The 25,106-nt window shown below is 40.5% G+C and overlaps 1 protein-coding gene across 1 annotated transcript; it reads left to right on the top strand.

Annotated features, from left to right (window-relative positions):
* The first annotated feature begins 87 nt into the window (after positions 1–87).
* On the top strand, positions 88–24,233 carry LOC5510147 (nucleolar protein 11-like). The gene is made up of 22 exons (XM_048719907.1): positions 88–268; positions 335–448; positions 533–589; positions 952–1,109; positions 1,855–1,918; positions 2,182–2,262; positions 2,636–2,690; positions 2,878–3,008; positions 3,726–3,807; positions 4,226–4,454; positions 4,967–5,030; positions 5,436–5,525; positions 5,758–5,830; positions 5,902–5,960; positions 6,393–6,529; positions 6,898–6,943; positions 7,447–7,526; positions 8,529–8,642; positions 8,930–9,008; positions 17,689–17,775; positions 22,945–23,052; positions 23,572–24,233. Exons 1-22 carry the CDS (start codon positions 137–139, stop codon positions 23,689–23,691), a joined length of 2,160 nt encoding a protein of 719 aa, XP_048575864.1. The 5' UTR covers positions 88–136; the 3' UTR covers positions 23,692–24,233.
* Positions 24,234–25,106: the final 873 nt, after the last annotated feature.

Below are 25,106 nucleotides of genomic sequence, written 5' to 3' on the forward strand. Positions count from 1 at the left end.
AGATCCTTATACAAGGTCTAAATTAAGAATATTGTTAGGTTTATCTTAAACGAGATTTGATGTTGCATTTCATTTCCGGTATGTAAATGTAATCCGCAATGTTTGCGTATCGCTGGCTCAGGCACGTGTAACGAAGATGGCGGCCACCGGCGAAGCTTATGCTTTATGCCGAGTCTTTCAGAGAAATAACTTGCTTTCTGTTGAAAAACATTGCGAAGAGAACCACGTTATACTAACATTCAAGGATAGAGGCGTTCTAGTGTACAATGTGAGTCGAAGCGGCGTTTGTTCCACCCTTGATTGTGTGTTGATTGCTTTTTTTATCCATTTCCAGCTCGCTAATAACAAACTTGTGCATAGCTTGGCCGCCCAACAAAAGCAGGAATTTACTTGCCCCGTTGTTCATGACCCTAGAACCAGGAAGTATATCGGTGTTATCAACGACACGGTATGTTTGAATAAGAAGTCTTTCATATTTCTGACTTTGTCATAGCCGAGTGTTAGTTAAATCTGCAACATGGACCTTTTGCAGAAAATTTGTCAGTGGAGTGAAGATTCAGTGGATTTATCTGATTTTCAGTCTTTTGAGGTACAGTATGACAGCATATGTAGCTCCTGCGCATAGGCCTTTTTGAAAGAGCCAGGAATATTATACCCCCCCCCCCCTTGCAAAAAAAATACAAAGGACAGCAACTCGCCTATAGAATGATACAAGATCCTCTATTTTGAAACCTATGTCCTTAATTTATGGGTTAACAGGTTTTGATAACCATTAAACTCAACTGGAAGGTCTGCTAAACGAAAGAAAATTGAGTACTACTACTGAAAACATCAAATTGAAAAATCCCACTTCTCCCCCAGACACACTTAAATCCAGTTACCTCTTAGGGCCCTCACAGTTATATTTTGTATATATGTATATATATATACCTTGTAGGCTTGTTTGTACAGGTAGAGACTGCTATCGCTTCCATCAAAGTTTCCTGTGGTGAAGTTGATCATGAACCTTTAGTGGTTTTTGTGGATGGAACAGTATCTTTCCTCAATAAATGCCCCCAGAAATCCCGCAACTCCAAAAGAAAAGCAAAACCCAAGAATATAGTAAAAAGGTTCGTGTCCTAATCACCATTGATTGTACTTTTTGCAGAAACTTTAAATATATAATTTTTTTTTATTTATATGATATATCTATTCAATATTGTGCTGCCCCAAAATAAAACAGATCCTACACATGACAATCCTGAGGTTTTAAGTCTCTTGATTAAAATTGGTTTAAGTCTTTCGAATAAAATGATAGCATAATTGGTCTCCTTTAAGGGTAGTGTATACTCTTATTAGTCTATGAACTCTCTGTCATGTTTTAGGGCAGTACACTCTGATAACATGTCTTTAGTCTAGTACACTCTGATTACATGTTCAGAACTCTGGCGATAACGAAGCTTAGCACATTTGGTGGGAAATGTGGCATTTGGCAGGAAAAAGTGCAAAACATGTGCTAGACTCCAACCTAGCCAAAAGTTTTAGTAATTGTGCAAATTGTCAATTAATATATATAATTTCAAGAGTCAAATGATTAATAACACTTATTCATGGTCTCAAACGTGAGCTCATAGAAAATTTGAAGGAAAAACTGCTGAGGTAAATCATTTACTGCTAGACGGTGCTCCTGAGGTCAAAACGCAAACTGCAGACTGCAAACTTGACCACAAGACCTTGTAATGTGACACCCAGAGGTTTGACGTTTGCCGTTTCTGAGAAAAAACGCCGTGTTAAATGTCTCTATTATCAGTCTATGAACTCTCTGTCATGTTTTAGTGCACTCTGATTATCTGTCTAAGAACTCTCATGTTTTAGGGTTGTTCACTCTGCTGTACTCTACAAAGAGGAGTCAGTATTTGTTGGTGTTTTCAAAAATAAGGTAAGGTTTGAAACTACTTAACTGTGCTGTATCTGTTGTATGGAGGTTAGAATTAGAATCAACTAGTACAATATGATACAATACTGTCTTCTTTTTAAACAGGAAAGCATCATAGCTATTCTGATAGTTTTCTAACCAATAGGTTAACCAATTTTGATAGAAGTGCAAATGGCCAGCCAGGCAGACAAGCAGATAGATGAAAATAAACACTATTATCTGTACACACTAAAATTTAACACTTTCTACTGTGTTTGTATCTATAGGACAGCAAGAATGTTTTATCTGTAACTCGTCTTGATGAAACAGTGGAGACTCACGAGGCAGAGATTGTACCACCAAGTCTGGTAGGTATTTTTATTACTTGTTAATACACCTATTTCAAAAAAGGTTCCACTTGAGAATCAATGCAGCGCAACCTGCGCTGGAACAAATCAATGACTGAATCCTGGTCTCTAAAAGCCATGTGAATCTCTATAGAGATTTACAAAAGTATGTTACAGCTAACCAAACCTTATTTGCTCTTATTTGCTTTTGATAACCATGAAGCAATGCCATGACACATGCATTCTCCTGGTGGAAACTTATTTGAAATAGGTATATAATCAGCATGACCTATGTAAATAGCTTTATTTCTTTGTATTTTTAGCAAAGAACTAGCCACAGACTTTTTATTTTATTGACTGTAACCTAATTAGCTGTTTTATTGTGTTTGTACAGAATGCAGAGCTGCTTTGTTGCTGTGTGTCAAACAATGCGATGGCCTTATCCTACTGTGAGTCAAAACAAGATATATATTATTTTTACTGAATGGGTGGGCTGTGTTTAAAAAAAGGTGTAATTGAGGAGATCAGTCTAGACCAAGATGACAGTCTTCCTCTGGTCTAGTAAAAACAAAAATATGTTGTTGATGGTATAAAAAATACCTTGCTCGAAGTTGGTATCTATTTGGTTTCCCTCAGGGTCAGACGGATGTCTATGTAGCTGTGATATCACATCCCTACTGGTTCCAGACACAGCTTTAAAACAACCTATACAGCTTCACAACAAGTTGCTATGGACAAGCAAGCTACCAGACTCCTCTATTTCAAAGGTAGTGACGCAGAATAACATAACTTTGTGCATATAGACTCTACCTTAATATGGACAGTTACAGTGCTACATAACTTGAGGGCTGAATCTCAAACAAATATCAACCAGAGCTGAGTTTTTGGCCCGTTTAGGAGAAAGTCCAAAATCCTTGTAAAATTGCTGTTTTCATAACATGTGCAAGTTGTCAGCATAGTCTCAATTTCTGCCCAGTTAGCTTTTCTAGGTTAGGATTTTCAGCTTGTGAATTTATCCACGTAATCACGTAAAGTATCTCAGCCCCACATGTGTGCTGTGTGTAATTCAAAGACAAATTCAGCCTGGGCTGAAGTTGGATATACAATCGGAAAACATTTTGGTGGGCTAAAGCTTCAGCTTGGGTTAAAATTCGTCATGTAATTGACCCCTTGCACTCATAATGTTGCATCTGAAGAGATTAGAGATGCTGTGATAAGAGCTATAGAAATTCAGCATTTACATTCTTCTGTTTGGAGTACCCACAACCAAAGAGCAACTGTACAATATCACCTGTTACTTCTTCTATGTGCTTTTTCCTTGTGCATCTTGTGATATACATGGTCATTATTTCAAGAAAGCCATTCTTGTTATTCCTTTAGGGGTTATGGAATTGATGTGGTGCATATAAAATATCACAACATTTAAAGCACTAGCCCTCTGAATGGAAAGTAACCATAAGGTTGTATTGACATTATTGTTTTAGTCAACTGTTTCCATGGTGCCAATTGGCTCCTCCCACATTTGCCACTGCGGCAGTCAGAAGGCAAAAGATGATACTTTACAAGGTTTGTTATCTTTATTTTGTTTATCTTTTTGTGTAAGTAAGTCAACCCTATACTTATAATACTTTTTAATACTATGGATCTGACTTTTGCTACACTTTTGTTTTATTGTGAATATCCTAACACCTTATCAATACCATCATAGGTGATTCAGGGCTAACCAAGCAAGATGCACTACTTAACTGGGCCCCCACCAGAAATCTCAAAATAACTATAAAAAAACAAAGTTTAAAAATTCATTAACCAGATCCAATAGAAGATACCCCAATAGCTTCCTCGAATTAGCTAACAGAAATGGGTGCTTTTTTACACTTGTTATTTGCTAGGATGACAACATGGTTGCTGACAGAGACGTTTTGATACATGCTGTGGCATTTTGAACAGGACTTCTTTCTAACTCTGACTTGTTCTATTTTTGCAGTGTGTCTATCAGTCATTGACACAAGGTTTGGTACTCTTCAAGCGAGCAAGTCACTCCAGGGTATCATATCTAGCCAGGCAACAACCGGCGCCAATACATCTCCTCGGGCAGTCGGCCCTATTCTGGCCACATCAGGTTATGTCTGTGTGGGTCTCAGCTCATGTGTTGCTGCCTGCCCTTGCCGCGTGGAACAGTCATCCCTGGCCACAGCTCTTGGAAAGCTTTCAAGGTAAGGGTTGTTGATTGAAAATCTAGAATTTGTCTAAATTAGTTTGTTTGTGTGGCTGCCTTCTTGGGTGGATCAGTCATCCCTGGTCGCGGCTCTTGTAAAGCTTTCAAGGTAAGGGTTGTTGAATGCATAGGTAGACATTTTTTTAAATCAGGTTGTGTGTGCCACATCCTTGCGTAGAGCAGTTTTTTCTGTCTAAACATGTTTATCGTGATGCTCGACGCACAACAGGTTAATTATATTTGTTGTTTTCACCAACTACTACATGTATCTTCTGTTTGGCGTTACGAGTCCCCGTTTGTCAACCCGTTTGTCCCGGGCTGTTTGCGAACACTGCTGTAGTTGGGCAAAGCAGTACTAAGTTCCCCTTTCAAATTCTTTACAAGTTCTTCTCAAGTGTTAGACAGAACAAAGCCTGGTTTTTGAAGCAGAAAAAAAGACCCTCACCCCGTACTTATAAATGTAACCTTCTATCATTTTCCATACTGATATTAAATTTGTATTTCTTAAAGCTACTCCACCACAGGGATCCCACAACCTCTACTCTGCATTCCACAGCTGCCAAAACCCACAGAGGTGAACCAAATAGTGTAATGTTGTAATAATTTTGATTACAGTTAAAAGTCTCAACACATTTTTTTTTCACAAATTATGCATGTGATGTATCAAATGATGGTAAAAAAAGGAAATTGTGCCATTTGCACAAATGCTTCCAAATACTGTTTTCTTTAATATAAAGATATAATGAATAAAAAGCATGGATAAATCTGATACATTTGTGAGGTTTGCAAGCATTAATTACATTTTTGTTCTCTGCAAAAGTTCTTGTGTAGTTTGAGTTTCATTGCTTTCTCTGTGATTCATTGAGCAAGTGTTAAGTGACCAATCTTTTTAAAGTGTACACTTAGCATGGCTCAACACAGCTACATACTTGGAGTACCACTGTAAACGTATATCCATAGCTAACTAGGTTGTTTGCAGATCCAGGATTTATCTAAATGGAGAAAACAAGTGACTTCACAGCAGACAACCGAAGAGTCATCCCTGGAGAAACTCACTGATCCCAGCAAGGTAAATACTTAAATACTGTAGCAGTTAATTAATTATGCCCTACACTTGGTTAGTGTTAAGAAATGCAATTACATACACCATACTCACCAATGAGTGAACTGTGTGTGGGAAGGGGGGTTCTGGTATTTATTTTAGAAATGAATGTTCAAATTTCCAGAATGAAAACAGAAAATGATATCCTGTAGTTTGTGATAATTTTTATTTCGAGCTTCATCATTCTGTGTGATTTCAGACGTCAACAGCAACAGAGTTTACCTCTGAGCTCAGACGCTATCTTGATTCCAAGTGCTCTGCACATGAGCAAGGTTTGTATCAATAGTTTACTCTCCTGCTTTTTAGCAAATCCCATAGATTTACTAATATTGCTATTTTTCAGATGAGAAAGTCAAACATAGTCCTATCAAGAGAGTAAAAAAGCAATCATTTAAAGCCAAGGTAATAAGTTTTAAATGTATTTTTAAATATTGCCCTGAAAGGAATAATAAAAGCCAGGACCTCACCTAATATTCACACCATGAATTCCACTGTTTGAATGATTACACAATTCATGGAGGTAGCATTCATTGGTTGCAAAAGGTTGCTCTTTTATTGCCTTTTAAAACAGGCTAGCATCCTCTTAGAGAAAGCCAATCACGCCGCCATTTTATGCTCCCGCTCAATGGCGACTCACACAAAGCATCCATTGGCAACGGCTATTTCAAGCAAGTAACCAAGATATTTCCTATCAAATATCCTCAAAAACATATCATACTTCATTCGTAGATCGTTATTTTGAAGTTTCCTTGCGAAAAAACTGCTGTATTTTCAACATTAGTGAGTACTGTAGTTGATCAACATTCTTTCTGAGTCTTTGTGTTGCACCTGCAGGAGAAACTATCGACCAAAAGAGCCTTGTTATCACAGCCTTTTGTGCTGTCTGTGTTATCACGGTGTCTGACAGAAGAAGGGTTCTGGCCAACTGATGCGCTGTCTTGTCTGCTTCAGACCTGTTGCGTGCCTGCCAGGTAAACAAGATGGTAATCCAGGGCATTGCCATCTTTAGGAATGGGAAGAGGGTCACATGTACCCTACAGTTGTTTGAATATACATACTTAAAAAAACTGGTCAATTTTTCCTTTATTCCTGAATGGGGGTTACCAAAGACCCCCTGCTCTAGTTAAATTTTTTCAAAGCATATTATGGTGCTGTACAAAGTATAAGTGTGTTAGTGAAAAACAGATCCCCCTGCTCTAGTTAAATTTTTTCAAAGCATATTATGGTGTTGTACAAAGTATAAGTGTGTTAGTGAAAAACAGATATTTAGGGACTTTGATAGTGGTTGCTAGATAGAGGTGGTCTCTTAATGATTGATGCCTATGACCACTCTCCCCAGTTCGAGTCCAGAGCTGCTTGAGCGTTTGATGGAAAAGAAAGATATAGTAAGTGATGAGATATGCAATTGTGTCATCTTCTGATAAACAAGGACTGACATATAAGTCAATGCTTTTAGACAATGCTTTTAGACAAAATATCAAGGATTCAATTTCAGGTATTCTCCATTACCATTTTCACTCCAATCATATATACCTATTTCGAAAAACGTTGTCAGTGTGAAACGGCAAATGGCGATTGGCAAATGGCAGTTCTAGGACCGAAAGGAACCATGGGTCTCATTAAATTTCTACTAAATGCTGAAGAATATAAATAAATCAAACAATTATCCATAAAAGATCATCAATGTATGTCTCTGACATTGCTAGACTCTATTTAACACCTTTAATTTTACGAATGATTAGTACCCAGAAGCACTGTTCGGGCTTAGAACTGCCATTTACTATTTGCTATTCGCCATTTGCACTGACAAATTTTTTGAAATAGGTGTATATAGGAGCATAAAATGGCGGTGGGTTTGGCCTCCTTAAGGCATCTTTTATCTTTACAGAATCTGATTATGCAGTGTTTTAAGTACATCAAGGGGATCCCAGAACCCACTGTGGTCTCTAGTCTTCAGTTTGTGTTAAGGTATAGTGGTTTAACTTTCATCTGTGCTGTGCCATCATGACTTCTTGGGCCACACCCTAGGAAATGTGCACATTTACATGTGCATTATAGGTATTTCTTAACATGATGTTACTTGTGGTTTAAATGGGGTTTCAATTACTGCCTTAATTATCCTTGGATTATAATAGTTTAAGAGTTTACATATGGCAAAATATGCAAAGCTACGTCCAGCCATATACCTTGCACCTTGAATGGGGTTTCAATTACTGCCTTAATTATCCTTGGATTATAATAGTTAAAGAGTTTACAGATGGCAAAATATGCAAAGCTACGTCCAGCCATATACCTTGCACCTTGAATGGGGTTTCAATTACTGCCTTAATTATCCTTGGATTATAATAGTTAAAGAGTTTACAGATGGCAAAATATGCAAAGCTCCGTCCAGCCATATACCTTGCACCTTGAATGGGGTTTCAATTACTGCCTTAATTATCCTTGGATTATAATAGTTAAAGAGTTTACAGATGGCAAAATATGCAAAGCTATGTCCAGCCATATACCTTGCACCTTGAATGGGGTTTCAATTACTGCCTTAATTATCCTTGGATTATAATAGTTAATGAGTTTACAGATGGCAAAATATGCAAAGCTACGTCCAGTCATATACCTTGCACCTTGGTTCCTATATCAGGAGCAGATCCAGGGAAACCATTTAAATGTAGGGGGTATGGGGTGTTTAAAACATATGGCAATTTGTGCATCCAAGACAAGCTTCTATGTATATAAGCCCAATAATGTCTGAAAACCAGGGATAGTACAGGATTGTTCAAACATTAGGAGTCTAACTGTGGATTTTTGTCTAAAATCTCTGTCTGAAGGGGTTGGAATTTCGTCAACAACCCCCTCCCCCCTAGATGCGCCACTGACCCATCCCCTTCCAATAAATCGTAGGCATATACCTTATATTAATAGTGGTCTTTATTATAAAGTGCCTTTAGCCTCTAATACTTTCTTGGTGTCTAGCGCTGATAGTTCTGTTTTTGGAGAGGAGGATGGTGAAACAAATATGACTGATAGAGTTGAAGAGTCAGGGTCCGCCCCCTGTCTATCATTTAGAGACAAACAGACAAAGCTACTGTATCCTTTTATTGATTCAACAAATTAATACATGGGAAGCAGTTATATAGAAAGGTATGTTTATTATATACTCTAGATGTAATTATACGTTTTTGCAAAATTTCAATTCAGTTGCCTAGCTTTATTTCTCTCGTCGACATTTTCCAGGAGATACTGTATAATTCCCCTTCTTACTTCCGTCATTCACTGTAGCTTGAAGCGTTTTCATTAATGGCTTTCAGTCATGATTCCTGAGAATCCAGTTTTTATTGGTCAAGTTTTGATTGACAACCTTAACCACACTGAAGCTGTTTAATCCTCTGTTACCCTGTGAATGATGTATTTATCCAAAGCAGTGCCAAGATACTGACAACCAAAAATCTCTGTGTAAGTACAACCCCTTGCGTCTTCCCTTATCTACGTGTGAATACAACCCCTTGTGTCTTCCTATATCTTGTGTGAATACAACCCCTTGTGTCTTCCCTTATCTTGTGTGAATACAACCCCTTGTGTCTTCCCCTATCTTTGTGTGAATACAACCCCTTGTATCTTTCCTTATTTTTGTGTGAATACAACCCCTTGTGTCTTCCCTTATCTCCGTGTGAATACAACCCCTTGTGTCTTCCTATATCTTGTGTGAATACAACCCCTTGTGTCTTCCCTTATCTACGTGTGAATACAACCCCTTGTGTCTTCCCTTATCTACGTGTGAATACAACCCCTTGTGTCTTCCCTTATCTACGTGTGAATACAACCCCTTGTGTCTTCCCTTATTTTTGTGTGAATACAACCCCTTGTGTCTTCCCTTATCTTGTGTGAATACAACCCCTTGTGTCTTCCCCTATCTTGTGTGAATACAACCCCTTGTGTCTTCCCTTATCTACGTGTGAATACAACCCCTTGTGTCTTCCCTTATCTTGTGTGAATACAACCCCTTGTGTCTTCCCTTATCTTGTGTGAATACAACCCCTTGTGTCTTCCCCTATCTTGTGTGAATACAACCCCTTGTGTCTTCCCCTATCTTGTGTGAATACAACCCCTTGTATCTTCCCCTATCTTGTGTGAATACAACCCCTTGTATCTTCCCCTATCTTGTGTGAATACAACCCCTTGTGTCTTCCCTTATCTTGTGTGAATACAACCCCTTGTGTCTTCCCCTATCTTGTGTGAATACAACCCCTTGTGTCGTCCCTTATCTCCGTGTGAATACAACCCCTTGTGTCTTCCCCTATCTTGTGTGAATACAACCCCTTGCATCCTTCCTTATTTTTGTGTGAATACAACCCCTTGTGTCTTCCCCTATCTCCGTGTGAATACAACCCCTTGTGTCTTCCTATATCTTGTGTGAATACAACCCCTTGTGTCTTCCTATATCTTGTGTGAATACAACCCCTTGTGTCTTCCCTTATCTTGTGTGAATACAACCCCTTGTGTCTTCCCCTATCTTGTGTGAATACAACCCCTTGTGTCGTCCCTTATCTCCGTGTGAATACAACCCCTTGTGTCGTCCCTTATCTCCGTGTGAATACAACCCCTTGTGTCTTCCTATATCTTGTGTGAATACAACCCCTTGTGTCTTCCCTTATCTTGTGTGAATACAACCCCTTGTGTCTTCCCCTATCTTGTGTGAATACAACCCCTTGTGTCTTCCCTTATCTTGTGTGAATACAACCCCTTGTGTCTTCCCTTATCTTGTGTGAATACAACCCCTTGTGTCGTCCCTTATCTCTGTGTGAATACAACGCATTGTGTCGTCCCTTATCTCTGTGTGAATACAACCCCTTGTGTCGTCCCTTATCTCTGTGTGAATACAACCCCTTGTGTCTTCCCCTATCTTGTGTGAATACAACCCCTTGTATCCTTCCTTATTTTTGTGTGAATATAACCCCTTGTGTCTTCCCCTATCTTGTGTGAATACAACCCCTTGTATCCTTCCTTATTTTTGTGTGAATACAACCCCTTGTGTCTTTCCCTATCTTGTGTGAATACAACCCCTTGTGTCTTCCCTTATCTTGTGTGAATACAACCCCTTGTATCCTTCCTTATTCTTGTGTGAATACAACCCCTTGTGTCTTCCCTTATCTTGTGTGAATACAACCCCTTGTATCTTCCCCTATCTTGTGTGAATACAACCCCTTGTGTCGTCCCTTATCTACGTGTGAATACAACCCCTTGTATCTTCCCCTATCTTGTGTGAATACAACCCCTTGTGTCTTCCCCTATCTTGTGTGAATACAACCCCTTGTATCCTTCCTTATTTTTGTGTGAATACAACGCATTGTGTCTTCCCTTATCTCTGTGTGAATACAACCCCTTGTGTCTTCCCCTATCTTGTGTGAATACAACCCCTTGTGTCTTCCCTTATCTTGTGTGAATACAACCCCTTGTGTCTTCCCTTATCTTGTGTGAATACAACCCCTTGTGTCTTCCCCTATCTTTGTGTGAATACAACCCCTTGTATCTTTCCTTATTTTTGTGTGAATACAACCCCTTGTGTCTTCCCTTATCTCTGTGTGAATACAACCCCTTGTATCTTTCCTTATTTTTGTGTGAATACAACCCCTTGTGTCTTCCCCTATCTTGTGTGAATACAACCCCTTGTGTCTTCCTATATCTTGTGTGAATACAACCCCTTGTGTCTTCCCTTATCTACGTGTGAATACAACCCCTTGTGTCTTCCCTTATCTACGTGTGAATACAACCCCTTGTGTCTTCCCTTATCTACGTGTGAATACAACCCCTTGTGTCTTCCCTTATTTTTGTGTGAATACAACCCCTTGTGTCTTCCCTTATCTTGTGTGAATACAACCCCTTGTGTCTTCCCCTATCTTGTGTGAATACAACCCCTTGTGTCTTCCCTTATCTACGTGTGAATACAACCCCTTGTGTCTTCCCTTATCTTGTGTGAATACAACCCCTTGTGTCTTCCCTTATCTTGTGTGAATACAACCCCTTGTGTCTTCCCCTATCTTGTGTGAATACAACCCCTTGTGTCTTCCCCTATCTTGTGTGAATACAACCCCTTGTATCTTCCCCTATCTTGTGTGAATACAACCCCTTGTATCTTCCCCTATCTTGTGTGAATACAACCCCTTGTGTCTTCCCTTATCTTGTGTGAATACAACCCCTTGTGTCTTCCCCTATCTTGTGTGAATACAACCCCTTGTGTCGTCCCTTATCTCCGTGTGAATACAACCCCTTGTGTCTTCCCCTATCTTGTGTGAATACAACCCCTTGCATCCTTCCTTATTTTTGTGTGAATACAACCCCTTGTGTCTTCCCCTATCTCCGTGTGAATACAACCCCTTGTGTCTTCCTATATCTTGTGTGAATACAACCCCTTGTGTCTTCCTATATCTTGTGTGAATACAACCCCTTGTGTCTTCCCTTATCTTGTGTGAATACAACCCCTTGTGTCTTCCCCTATCTTGTGTGAATACAACCCCTTGTGTCGTCCCTTATCTCCGTGTGAATACAACCCCTTGTGTCGTCCCTTATCTCCGTGTGAATACAACCCCTTGTGTCTTCCTATATCTTGTGTGAATACAACCCCTTGTGTCTTCCCTTATCTTGTGTGAATACAACCCCTTGTGTCTTCCCCTATCTTGTGTGAATACAACCCCTTGTGTCTTCCCTTATCTTGTGTGAATACAACCCCTTGTGTCTTCCCTTATCTTGTGTGAATACAACCCCTTGTGTCGTCCCTTATCTCTGTGTGAATACAACGCATTGTGTCGTCCCTTATCTCTGTGTGAATACAACCCCTTGTGTCGTCCCTTATCTCTGTGTGAATACAACCCCTTGTGTCTTCCCCTATCTTGTGTGAATACAACCCCTTGTATCCTTCCTTATTTTTGTGTGAATATAACCCCTTGTGTCTTCCCCTATCTTGTGTGAATACAACCCCTTGTATCCTTCCTTATTTTTGTGTGAATACAACCCCTTGTGTCTTTCCCTATCTTGTGTGAATACAACCCCTTGTGTCTTCCCTTATCTTGTGTGAATACAACCCCTTGTATCCTTCCTTATTCTTGTGTGAATACAACCCCTTGTGTCTTCCCTTATCTTGTGTGAATACAACCCCTTGTATCTTCCCCTATCTTGTGTGAATACAACCCCTTGTGTCGTCCCTTATCTACGTGTGAATACAACCCCTTGTATCTTCCCCTATCTTGTGTGAATACAACCCCTTGTGTCTTCCCCTATCTTGTGTGAATACAACCCCTTGTATCCTTCCTTATTTTTGTGTGAATACAACGCATTGTGTCTTCCCTTATCTCTTTGTGAATACAACCCCTTGTGTCTTCCCCTATCTTGTGTGAATACAACCCCTTGTGTCTTCCCTTATCTTGTGTGAATACAACCCCTTGTGTCTTCCCTTATCTTGTGTGAATACAACCCCTTGTGTCTTCCCCTATCTTTGTGTGAATACAACCCCTTGTATCTTTCCTTATTTTTGTGTGAATACAACCCCTTGTGTCTTCCCTTATCTCTGTGTGAATACAACCCCTTGTATCTTTCCTTATTTTTGTGTGAATACAACCCCTTGTGTCTTCCCCTATCTTGTGTGAATACAACCCCTTGTGTCTTCCCCTATCTTGTGTGAATACAACCCCTTGTATCTTTCCTTATTTTTGTGTGAATACAACCCCTTGTGTCTTCCCCTATCTTGTGTGAATACAACCCCTTGTATCTTTCCTTATTTTTGTGTGAATACAACCCCTTGTGTCTTCCCTTATCTCTGTGTGAATACAACCCCTTGTATCCTTCCTTATTATTGTGTGAATACAACCCCTTGTGTCTTCCCCTATCTTGTGTGAATACAACCCCTTGTATCTTTCCTTATTATTGTGTGAATACAACCCCTTGTGTCTTCCCTTATCTCTGTGTGAATACAACCCCTTGTATCCTTCCTTATTATTGTGTGAATACAACCCCTTGTATCTTTCCTTATTTTTGTGTGAATACAACCCCTTGTGTCTTCCCTTATCTCCGTGTGAATACAACCCCTTGTATCTTCCCCTATCTTGTGTGAATACAACCCCTTGTGTCTTCCCTTATCTTGTGTGAATACAACCCCTTGTGTCTTCCCTTATCTCTGTGTGAATACAACCCCTTGTATCCTTCCTTATTCTTGTGTGAATACAACCCCTTGTGTCTTCCCTTATCTTGTGTGAATACAACCCCTTGTGTCTGACCTTATCTTGTGTGAATACATCCCCTTGTGTCTTCCCCTATCTTTGTGTGAATACAACCCCTTGTGTCTTCCCTTATCTTGTGTGAATACAACCCCTTGTGTCTTCCCCTATCTTTGTGTGAATACAACCCCTTGTGTCTTCCCTTATTTTTGTGTGAATACAACCCCTTGTGTCTTCCCTTATCTTGTGTGAATACAACCCCTTGTGTCTTCCCCTATCTTGTGTGAATACAACCCCTTGTATCCTTCCTTATTTTTGTGTGAATACAACCCCTTGTGTCTTCCCCTATCTTTGTGTGAATACAACCCCTTGTGTCTTCCCCTATCTTGTGTGAATACAACCCCTTGTATCCTTCCTTATTTTTGTGTGAATACAACCCCTTGTGTCTTCCCTTATCTTGTGTGAATACAACCCCTTGTGTCTTCCCTTATCTTGTGTGAATACAACCCCTTGTGTCTTACTATATCTTGTGTGAATACAACCCCTTGTGTCTTCCCTTATCTTTGTGTGAATACAACCCCTTGTGTCTTCCCCTATCTTGTGTGAATACAACCCCTTGTGTCTTCCCCTATCTTTGTGTGAATACAACCCCTTGTATCCTTCCTTATTCTTGTGTGAATACAACCCCTTGTGTCTTCCCCTATCTTGTGTGAATACAACCCCTTGTGTCTTCCCCTATCTCTGTGTGAATACAACCCCTTGTATCCTTCCTTATTTTTGTGTGAATACAACCCCTTGTGTCTTCCCTTATCTCCGTGTGAATACAACCCCTTGTGTCTTCCCCTATCTTGTGTGAATACAACCCCTTGTGTCTTCCCCTATCTTGTGTGAATACAACCCCTTGTGTCTTCCCCTATCTTGTGTGAATACAACCCCTTGTATCCTTCCTTATCTACGTGTGAATACAACCCCTTGTGTCGTCCCTTATCTACGTGTGAGTACAACGCATTGTGTCTTCCCTTATCTCTGTGTGAATACAACCCCTTGTATCTTTCCTTATTTTTGTGTGAATACAACCCCTTGTGTCTTCCCCTATCTTGTGTGAATACAACCCCTTGTGCCTTCCCCTATCTTGTGTGAATACAACCCCTTGTATCTTTCCTTATTTTTGTGTGAATACAACCCCTTGTGTCTTCCCCTATCTTGTGTGAATACAACCCCTTGTATCTTTCCTTATTTTTGTGTGAATACAACCCCTTGTGTCTTCCCTTATCTCTGTGTGAATACAACCCCTTGTATCCTTCCTTATTATTGTGTGAATACAACCCCTTGTGTCTTCCCCTATCTTGTGTGAATACAACCCCTTGTATCTTTCCTTATTATTGTGTGAATACAACCCCTTGTGTCTTCCCTTATCTCTGTGTGAATACAACCCCTTGTATCCTTCCTTATTATTGTGTGAATACAACCCCTTGTATCTTTCCTTATTTTTGTGTGAATACAACCCCTTGTGTCTTCCCTTATCTCCGTGTGAATACAACCCCTTGTATCTTCCCCTATCTTGTGTGAATACAACCCCTTGTGTCTTCCCTTATCTTGTGTGAATACAACCCCTTGTGTCTTCCCTTATCTCTGTGTGAATACAACCCCTTGTATCCTTCCTTATTCTTGTGTGAATACAACCCCTTGTGTCTTCCCTTATCTTGTGTGAATACAACCCCTTGTGTCTTCCCTTATCTTGTGTGAATACATCCCCTTGTGTCTTCCCCTATCTTTGTGTGAATACAACCCCTTGTGTCTTCCCTTATCTCTGTGTGAATACAACCCCTTGTATCCTTCCTTATTATTGTGTGAATACAACCCCTTGTATCTTTCCTTATTTTTGTGTGAATACAACCCCTTGTGTCTTCCCTTATCTCTGTGTGAATACAACCCCTTGTATCCTTCCTTATTATTGTGTGAATACAACCCCTTGTGTCTTCCCCTATCTTGTGTGAATACAACCCCTTGTATCTTTCCTTATTATTGTGTGAATACAACCCCTTGTGTCTTCCCTTATCTCTGTGTGAATACAACCCCTTGTATCCTTCCTTATTATTGTGTGAATACAACCCCTTGTATCTTTCCTTATTTTTGTGTGAATACAACCCCTTGTGTCTTCCCTTATCTCCGTGTGAATACAACCCCTTGTATCTTCCCCTATCTTGTGTGAATACAACCCCTTGTGTCTTCCCTTATCTTGTGTGAATACAACCCCTTGTGTCTTCCCTTATCTCTGTGTGAATACAACCCCTTGTATCCTTCCTTATTCTTGTGTGAATACAACCCCTTGTGTCTTCCCTTATCTTGTGTGAATACAACCCCTTGTGTCTTCCCTTATCTTGTGTGAATACATCCCCTTGTGTCTTCCCCTATCTTTGTGTGAATACAACCCCTTGTGTCTTCCCTTATCTTGTGTGAATACAACCCCTTGTGTCTTCCCCTATCTTTGTGTGAATACAACCCCTTGTGTCTTCCCTTATTTTTGTGTGAATACAACCCCTTGTGTCTTCCCTTATCTTGTGTGAATACAACCCCTTGTGTCTTCCCCTATCTTGTGTGAATACAACCCCTTGTATCCTTCCTTATTTTTGTGTGAATACAACCCCTTGTGTCTTCCCCTATCTTTGTGTGAATACAACCCCTTGTGTCTTCCCCTATCTTGTGTGAATACAACCCCTTGTATCCTTCCTTATTTTTGTGTGAATACAACCCCTTGTGTCTTCCCTTATCTTGTGTGAATACAACCCCTTGTGTCTTCCCTTATCTTGTGTGAATACAACCCCTTGTGTCTTCCTATATCTTGTGTGAATACAACCCCTTGTGTCTTCCCTTATCTTTGTGTGAATACAACCCCTTGTGTCTTCCCCTATCTTGTGTGAATACAACCCCTTGTGTCTTCCCCTATCTTTGTGTGAATACAACCCCTTGTATCCTTCCTTATTCTTGTGTGAATACAACCCCTTGTGTCTTCCCCTATCTTGTGTGAATACAACCCCTTGTGTCTTCCCCTATCTCTGTGTGAATACAACCCCTTGTATCCTCCCTTATTTTTGTGTGAATACAACCCCTTGTGTCCTTCCTTATCTTCGTGTGAATACAACCCCTTGTATCCTTCCTTATTTTTGTGTGAATACAACCCCTTGTGTCTTCCCTTATCTCCGTGTGAATACAACCCCTTGTGTCTTCCCCTATCTTGTGTGAATACAACCCCTTGTGTCTTCCCCTATCTTGTGTGAATACAACCCCTTGTGTCTTCCCCTATCTTGTGTGAATACAACCCCTTGTATCCTTCCTTATTTTTGTGTGAATACAACCCCTTGTGTCTTACCTTATCTTTGTGTGAATACAACCCCTTGTGTCTTCCCCTATTCCAGGAGTTCGTCATCTATCTTTTTGTACAACAGGTCTTGTTACATCTCCTACAGGGCTTAAATCTAGTTCGTCTTTCAAGGATAATGCGTGCTGCGTCTAGTTTTAAATTTCTTTCGAAATTCTATTCGCGCAGATCAAAATCTTCAATTGGATGTGCAATGAAGTTGACAAATTTGAGGTCTCATTTGCTAAACGTTCTGCTCTGGGGATATTCACGTATTTATTGATTGAAACTGCATGTATTTATTGTTTTTATTTGTATTTATTGTTTAGCTGTTTGGTAAATCAAGTGAACAAATTATTTTCTATATACATTCTATTATTAGTTTAGAAAATCTAGTAACGCTACCATTCATTCAATCCTGAGAGTTTTTATGGTATTTATATATTTTTACTATACATTTAAATTTATTGTTTTCTGGTTTGTAAAATCTAGTAACAAATGCGACCATTCATTTATGCCTAAGAGTATTTATGGTCTATATTTTTAATTATATATTTGTTCTCGTTGGCAGGTCTTGTTGCAGTTTCTAACGCAGATCGTCCAGCAGGCCCCACTTAAATCGTTTCCAAGTCACCAAAACAGCCTTCCCTATTCTACGGTAAGTATGTGGCTTATACTACGACGCACGCTACCGTGGCCACCTTGACAGCTTTTTAAAGTAAGCAAATAAGGAAACGAGAAACATGCTATCTGATACAAAGCGCGCTACCGTGGCCACCTTGACAGTTTTGTAAAGTGAGCAAATAAGGAAACGAGAAACATGCTATCTGATACGACGCGCGCTACCGTGGCCACCTTGACAGTTTTGTAAAGTGAGCAAATAAGGAAACGAGAAACATGCTACAGTACCGCTCTCGAACATAGGGACACTGTTCGCGAAATTCGCGAACGACTTTCGCGAAATTCGCGAACGACTTTCGCGAAATTCGCGAACATATAGACTGTTCGCGAAACGCTGTTCGCGAACAGATGCAAAATAAACGGTTTGACGAACGGTAACGTGTGATCCAGGGCTTAATAACAGCTGAAACAGCGAGAAGCCATTTATTTGACAAAGACTTGTATTAGACAGAGAATTAGTTTGGGGAATGAATGCCGATCGCTTGATATTCCTTAAAGATTTTCGAATGTGTGTTAACTGCTAGCGAATACTTTTAAACAGCGGGAAGCCATTTTTTTGACAAAGCAAAGACTTGTACTAAACACGGGAGAATTAGTTTGAGGAGGGAATGCCGATCGCTTGATATTCTTCGAAGATTGTCGAATGTGTGTTAACTGCTAGCGAATACTTTGAAAAGGGGGAAGCCATTTATTTGACAAAGCAAAGACTTGTACTAAACACGGGAGAATTAGTTTGAGGAGGGAATGCCGATCGCTTGATTTTCTTCGAAGATTTTCGAAATGTGTGAAAACTGCTAGCGTAGACTTAATAACAGCGGGAAGCCATTCATTTGACAAAGACATGTAATAAACACATGATAATTAGTTTGAGGAGGGAATGCCGATCTCTTAATATTCTTCGAAGATTGTCGAATGTGTGTTAACTGCTAGCGAAAACTTTAAAAAGCGGGAAGCCATTTATTTGACAAAGCAAAGACTTGTACTAAACACGGGAGAATTAGTTTGAGGAGGGAATGCCGATCGCTTGATTTTCTTCGAAGATTTTCTAAATGTGTGAAAACTGCTAGCGAAGACTTAATAACAGCGGGAAGCCATTTATTTGACAAAGACATGTAATAAACACATGAGAATTAGTTTGAGGAGGGAATGCCGATCTCTTGATATTCTTCGAAGATTGTCGAATGTGTGTTAACTGCTAGCGAATACTTTGAAAAGCGGGAAGCCATTTATTTGACAAAGCAAAGACTTGTACTAAACACGGGAGAATTAGTTTGAGGAGGGAATGCCGATCGCTTGATATTATTCGAAGATTTTCAATTGTGTGAAAACTGCTAGCCAATCCTTTTGAACACTGGGAAGCCATTTATTTGACAAAAACTTGTATTAGACACGGGAGAATTAGTTTGAGGAAGGAATGCCGATCGCTTGATATTCTTCGAAGATTTTCGGATGTGTGAAAACTGTTAGTAGTAGTCGTTTGTGTTCGAATACATGAGTCAGCGACAACATGCTCTACTATAAATGTCTTCTTTTCGGGTTTTAGAATATCAAGCGATCGGCATTCCCACCTCAAACTTATTCTCCCGTGTCTAATACAAGTCTTTGTTAAAGAGATGGCTTTCCGATGTTCAAAATTCTTCGCTAGCAGTTTTCACACATTCGAAAATCTTCGAAGGATATCAAGCGATCGGCATTCCTTCTCCCGTGTTTATTACAAGTATTTGTAAAATAGAATTTCAAAATTCTTCGCTAGCAGTTTTCACACATTCGAAAATCTTCGAAGGATATCAAGCAATCGGTATTCCTTCTCCCGTGTTTATTATAAGTATTTGTCAAATAGAATTTCAAAATTCTCCGCTAGCAGTTTTCACACATTCGAAAATCTTCGAAAGATATCAAGCAATCGGTATTCCTTCTCCCGTGTTTATTACAAGTATTTGTCAAATAGAATTTCAAAATTCTTCGCTAGCAGTTTTCACACATTCGAAAATCTTCGAAGGATATTAAGCGATCGACATTCCTTCCCTCTTCGAGGCAAGATTTTCAGAATAAACTAACTAACTTTTTTGCCTGTGTCTGCCCTCGTAAATCCACGATCGAATCCTTCGCATGCTTTGGCTTTCATCCGCCATCTTTATCGTCTTTATTTCTCAAACTTGAAAGTGTCTTGTCTTGATCGTCTACAAATAATTGAACTGAAGGCATATCAGACTATAACTGAATTTGTTGTTTCTGATTTCAACGATAACCATAGCTCTCAGCTGACTTTTACACGAACAATTTATTTGAATCGCTTGCAGAACTCCTGTATGTATTTTAAGTGAGTATCAGTACTGTAAGTCTTCGGTAACACGGTACGAGTTCCCGTTTGTCAATCGGTTTGTCCCGGTCTGTTCGCGAACACTGTGTTCGCGAACATCAGCTGTTCGCGAACGTTGTTCGCGAATTTTGTTTTGTAAAGTGAGCAAATAAGGAAACGAGAAACATGCTATCTGATACAAAGCGCGCTACCGTGGCCACCTTGACAGTTTTGTAAAGTGAGCAAATAAGGAAACGAGAAACATGCTATCTGATATAAAGCGCGCTACCGTGGCCACCTTGACAGTTTTGTAAAGTGAGCAAATAAGGAAACGAGAAACATGCTATCTGATACAAAGCGCGCTACCGTGGCCACCTTGACAGTTTTGTAAAGTGAGCAAATAAGGAAACGAGAAACATGCTATCTTATACAACGCGCGCTACCGTGGCCACCTTGACAGTTTTGTAAAGTGAGCAAATAAGGAAACGAGAAACATGCTATCTGATACAAAGCGCGCTACCGTGGCCACCTTGACAGTTTTGTAAAGTGAGCAAATAAGGAAACGAGAAACATGCTATCTGATACAAAGCGCGCTACCGTGGCCACCTTGACAGTTTTGTAAAGTGAGCAAGTAAGGAAACATGAAACATGCTATCTGATACAAAGCGCGCTACCGTGGCCACCTTGACAGTTTTGTAAAAGTGAGCAAATAAGGAAACGAGAAACATGCTATCTGATACAAAGCGCGCTACCGTGGCCACCTTGACAGTTTTGTAAAGTGAGCAAATAAGGAAACGAGAAACATGCTATCTGATACAAAGCGCGCTACCGTGGCCACCTTGACAGTTTTGTAAAGTGAGCAAATAAGGAAACGAGAAACATGCTATCTGATACAAAGCGCGCTACCGTGGCCACCTTGACAGTTTTGTAAAGTGAGCAAATAAGGAAACGAGAAACATGCTATCTGATACAAAGCGCGCTACCGTGGCCACCTTGACAGTTTTGTAAAGTGAGCAAGTAAGGAAACATGAAACATGCTATCTGATACAAAGCGCGCTACCGTGGCCACCTTGACAGTTTTGTAAAAGTGAGCAAATAAGGAAACGAGAAACATGCTATCTGATACAAAGCGCGCTACCGTGGCCACCTTGACAGTTTTGTAAAGTGAGCAAATAAGGAAACGAGAAACATGCTATCTGATACAAAGCGCGCTACCGTGGCCACCTTGACAGTTTTGTAAAGTGAGCAAATAAGGAAACGAGAAACATGCTATCTGATACAAAGCGCGCTACCGTGGCCACCTTGACAGTTTTGTAAAGTGAGCAAATAAGGAAACGAGAAACATGCTATCTGATACAAAGCGCGCTACCGTGGCCACCTTGACAGTTTTGTAAAGTGAGCAAGTAAGGAAACATGAAACATGCTATCTGATACAAAGCGCGCTACCGTGGCCACCTTGACAGTTTTGTAAAAGTGAGCAAATAAGGAAACGAGAAACATGCTATCTGATACAAAGCGCGCTACCGTGGCCACCTTGACAGTTTTGTAAAGTGAGCAAATAAGGAAACGAGAAACATGCTATCTTATACAACGCGCGCTACCGTGGCCACCTTGACAGTTTTGTAAAGTGAGCAAATAAGGAAACGAGAAACATGCTATCTGATACAAAGCGCGCTACCGTGGCCACCTTGACAGTTTTGTAAAGTGAGCAAATAAGGAAACGAGAAACATGCTATCTGATACAAAGCGCGCTACCGTGGCCACCTTGACAGTTTTGTAAAGTGAGCAAGTAAGGAAACATGAAACATGCTATCTGATACAAAGCGCGCTACCGTGGCCACCTTGACAGTTTTGTAAAAGTGAGCAAATAAGGAAACGAGAAACATGCTATCTGATACAAAGCGCGCTACCGTGGCCACCTTGACAGTTTTGTAAAGTGAGCAAATAAGGAAACGAGAAACATGCTATCTGATACAAAGCGCGCTACCGTGGCCACCTTGACAGTTTTGTAAAGTGAGCAAATAAGGAAACGAGAAACATGCTATCTGATACAAAGCGCGCTACCGTGGCCACCTTGACAGTTTTGTAAAGTGAGCAAATAAGGAAACGAGAAACATGCTATCTGATACAAAGCGCGCTACCGTGGCCACCTTGACAGTTTTGTAAAGTGAGCAAGTAAGGAAACGAGAAACATGCTATCTGATACAAAGCGCGCTACCGTGGCCACCTTGACAGTTTTGTAAAGTGAGCAAGTAAGGAAACATGAAACATGCTATCTGATACAAAGCGCGCTACCGTGGCCACCTTGACAGTTTTGTAAAAGTGAGCAAATAAGGAAACGAGAAACATGCTATCTGATACAAAGCGCGCTACCGTGGCCACCTTGACAGTTTTGTAAAGTGAGCAAATAAGGAAACGAGAAACATGCTATCTGATACAAAGCGCGCTACCGTGGCCACCTTGACAGTTTTGTAAAGTGAGCAAATAAGGAAACGAGAAACATGCTATCTGATACAAAGCGCGCTACCGTGGCCACCTTGACAGTTTTGTAAAGTGAGCAAATAAGGAAACGAGAAACATGCTATCTGATTGGCATCATCGTACAGGCTTTACTCTCGCCTTACTGAAACCTTGGATTTGTATACAACTGGCTAACGAGATCTCTACTATAGGTATACCCATTATCACAAAAAAATAGTTTCTGTTTTGAGGACCAGGGTGAAGATTTTTGTAGTTTCGTTACACCGTTTATTATAAATATTTTTCCTCAATTTTTTTTTTAATATTACCAAGTGCCACTTTGTTTTTTTTGCTTTTAAACCTACATAAGTTGATTCCCCTCACTAGGTACTGGATTGGACAGGATGGCTGATGAACGCGCATTACACCAGCCTCGTTCTCATGCCGGAAGTGCACCAGCTTCTCCTAGACCTCCACGAGTCTGTACAGGACCAGGTAATTTTTATAGCAAACTTTTGTGTTCTTTCTAAGCGGGCGTACGGCGAGTTACGGCCTACTAAAGTCTGTAACTCACTAGGCGTTTTTGTACGCTTTTGTCAGCTGAAAATCCGCCAAGTCTCTCTGCTGCCGCTGCGGCGAATTCGCCGATATTTAGACATCTGATTCGTCCGATACTTGCCTGCAATTCAGACGTTTACCCGGTGTTTTTATAGCGAAACACCAGCCTCCAGCATTGCAGGCTAGTCGGATAGTGGAGATCAAATTTTCTAGCAATCGCCGGCGATTGAATTCTCTCATAGGAGCATACAAAACCACGTAGTCTGTCGTAGGCTTAATCAACCAATGGGAGCGTGTGTAACACCCTAGTAGTATACTAAAGTCTTTGAGTGACCAATATTTTGGGACCCTGGGAACTGGCAGCGTCATAGAGGGTAGCCACGGTAGTAGGCACCTAAAGTCGCCACCTTCAGGGTACACCTCGATGTAACTGAGCCTCTTATTGTTTACCAACAGGTCACGCTCTTCCGACACTTAAGTCGCCTGGATGGGTTCCTGTCCCACTTGAAGAGCAAGCAGCCACTCCCAGGCACGAGGGGGATCGGTCAATATACCATAGAGATGATAGAGCTATGATCTACTTACCATTGAACCAAGAACATCGGCCAGTATGCCATAGAGATGATAGAACTATGATCTACTTACCATTGAACCAAGAACATCGGCCAGTTTACCATAGAGATGATAGAGCTATGATCTACTTACCATTGAACCAAGAACATCGGCCAGTATACCATAGAGATGATAGAGCTATGATCTACTAACCATTGAACCAAGAACATCGGCCAGTATACCATAGAGATGATAGAGCTATGATCTACTTACCATTGAACCAAGAACATCGGCCAGTTTACCATAGAGATGATAGAGCTATGATCTACTTACCATTGAACCAAGAACATCGGCCAGTATACCATAGAGATGATAGAGCTATGATCTACTAACCATTGAACCAAGAACATCGGCCAGTATACCATAGAGATGATAGAGCTATGATCTACTTACCATTGAACCAAGAACATCGGCCAGTATACCATAGAGATGATAGAGCTATGATCTACTTACCATTGAACCAAGAACATCGGCCAGTATACCATAGAGATGATAGAACTTTGATCTACTTACCATGATTGATGATAGAACTGTTTTTACATTGGACCAAGAACATCAGCCAGTATACCATAGAGATGATAGAACTTTGATCTACTTACCATTGAACCAAGAACATCGGCCAATATACCATAGAGATGATAGAGCTATGATCTACTTACCATTGAACCAAGAACATCGGTCAATATACCATAGAGATGATAGAGCTATGATCTACTTACCATTGAACCAAGAACATCGGCCAGTATACCATAGAGATGATAGAACTTTGATCTACTTACCATGATTGATGATAGAACTGTTTTTACATTGGACCAAGAACATCGGCCTTTTTTACCATATCAGAGCCGTAGCAGCCCAGGCGCGTTCACAAGGGGGTGCACAGGGTGCGCGCGCATTCCCCCCTCCCCCTCGGCAGCCAAAAAATGGGTAATTTCTTATTAAGGAATCTTCGAATACTTTTCTTTTTCCAAATATCTTTTTCCATATGACTGCGCACCCCCCTCAGCCAATCCTGACTACACGCCCGAGCCCACGTTAAATTGGGGGGACAAAATTAGAGAAACATAAAGAAAATATTGGGGGCACAGCCACGCCCCTTCTGATCTTTTCCTTATTTATATATTTTTTAATATTGGGGGGGGGGGGGGGGCACATGCCCCCAGTGCCCCACCCCCTGCTACGGCCCTGCATAGAGATGGTAGAGCTATGATCTACCTTCTTCTTACTACATTGTAGAGCATACCTACCATGATAGATGCAAAAACTGTTTTATTGACCATTGGACCAAAAACGTTGACCAGTTTACCACAGAAATGAAGATCTCCCTTTTTGATTATGCGACCAGGGGTATGGCCTAGTACACCAAAGAGGTGACACAC

This window comes from Nematostella vectensis, chromosome 12 (genome assembly GCF_932526225.1).
Source record: "Nematostella vectensis chromosome 12, jaNemVect1.1, whole genome shotgun sequence".
Classification (NCBI taxonomy): Eukaryota; Metazoa; Cnidaria; class Anthozoa; order Actiniaria; family Edwardsiidae; genus Nematostella; species Nematostella vectensis.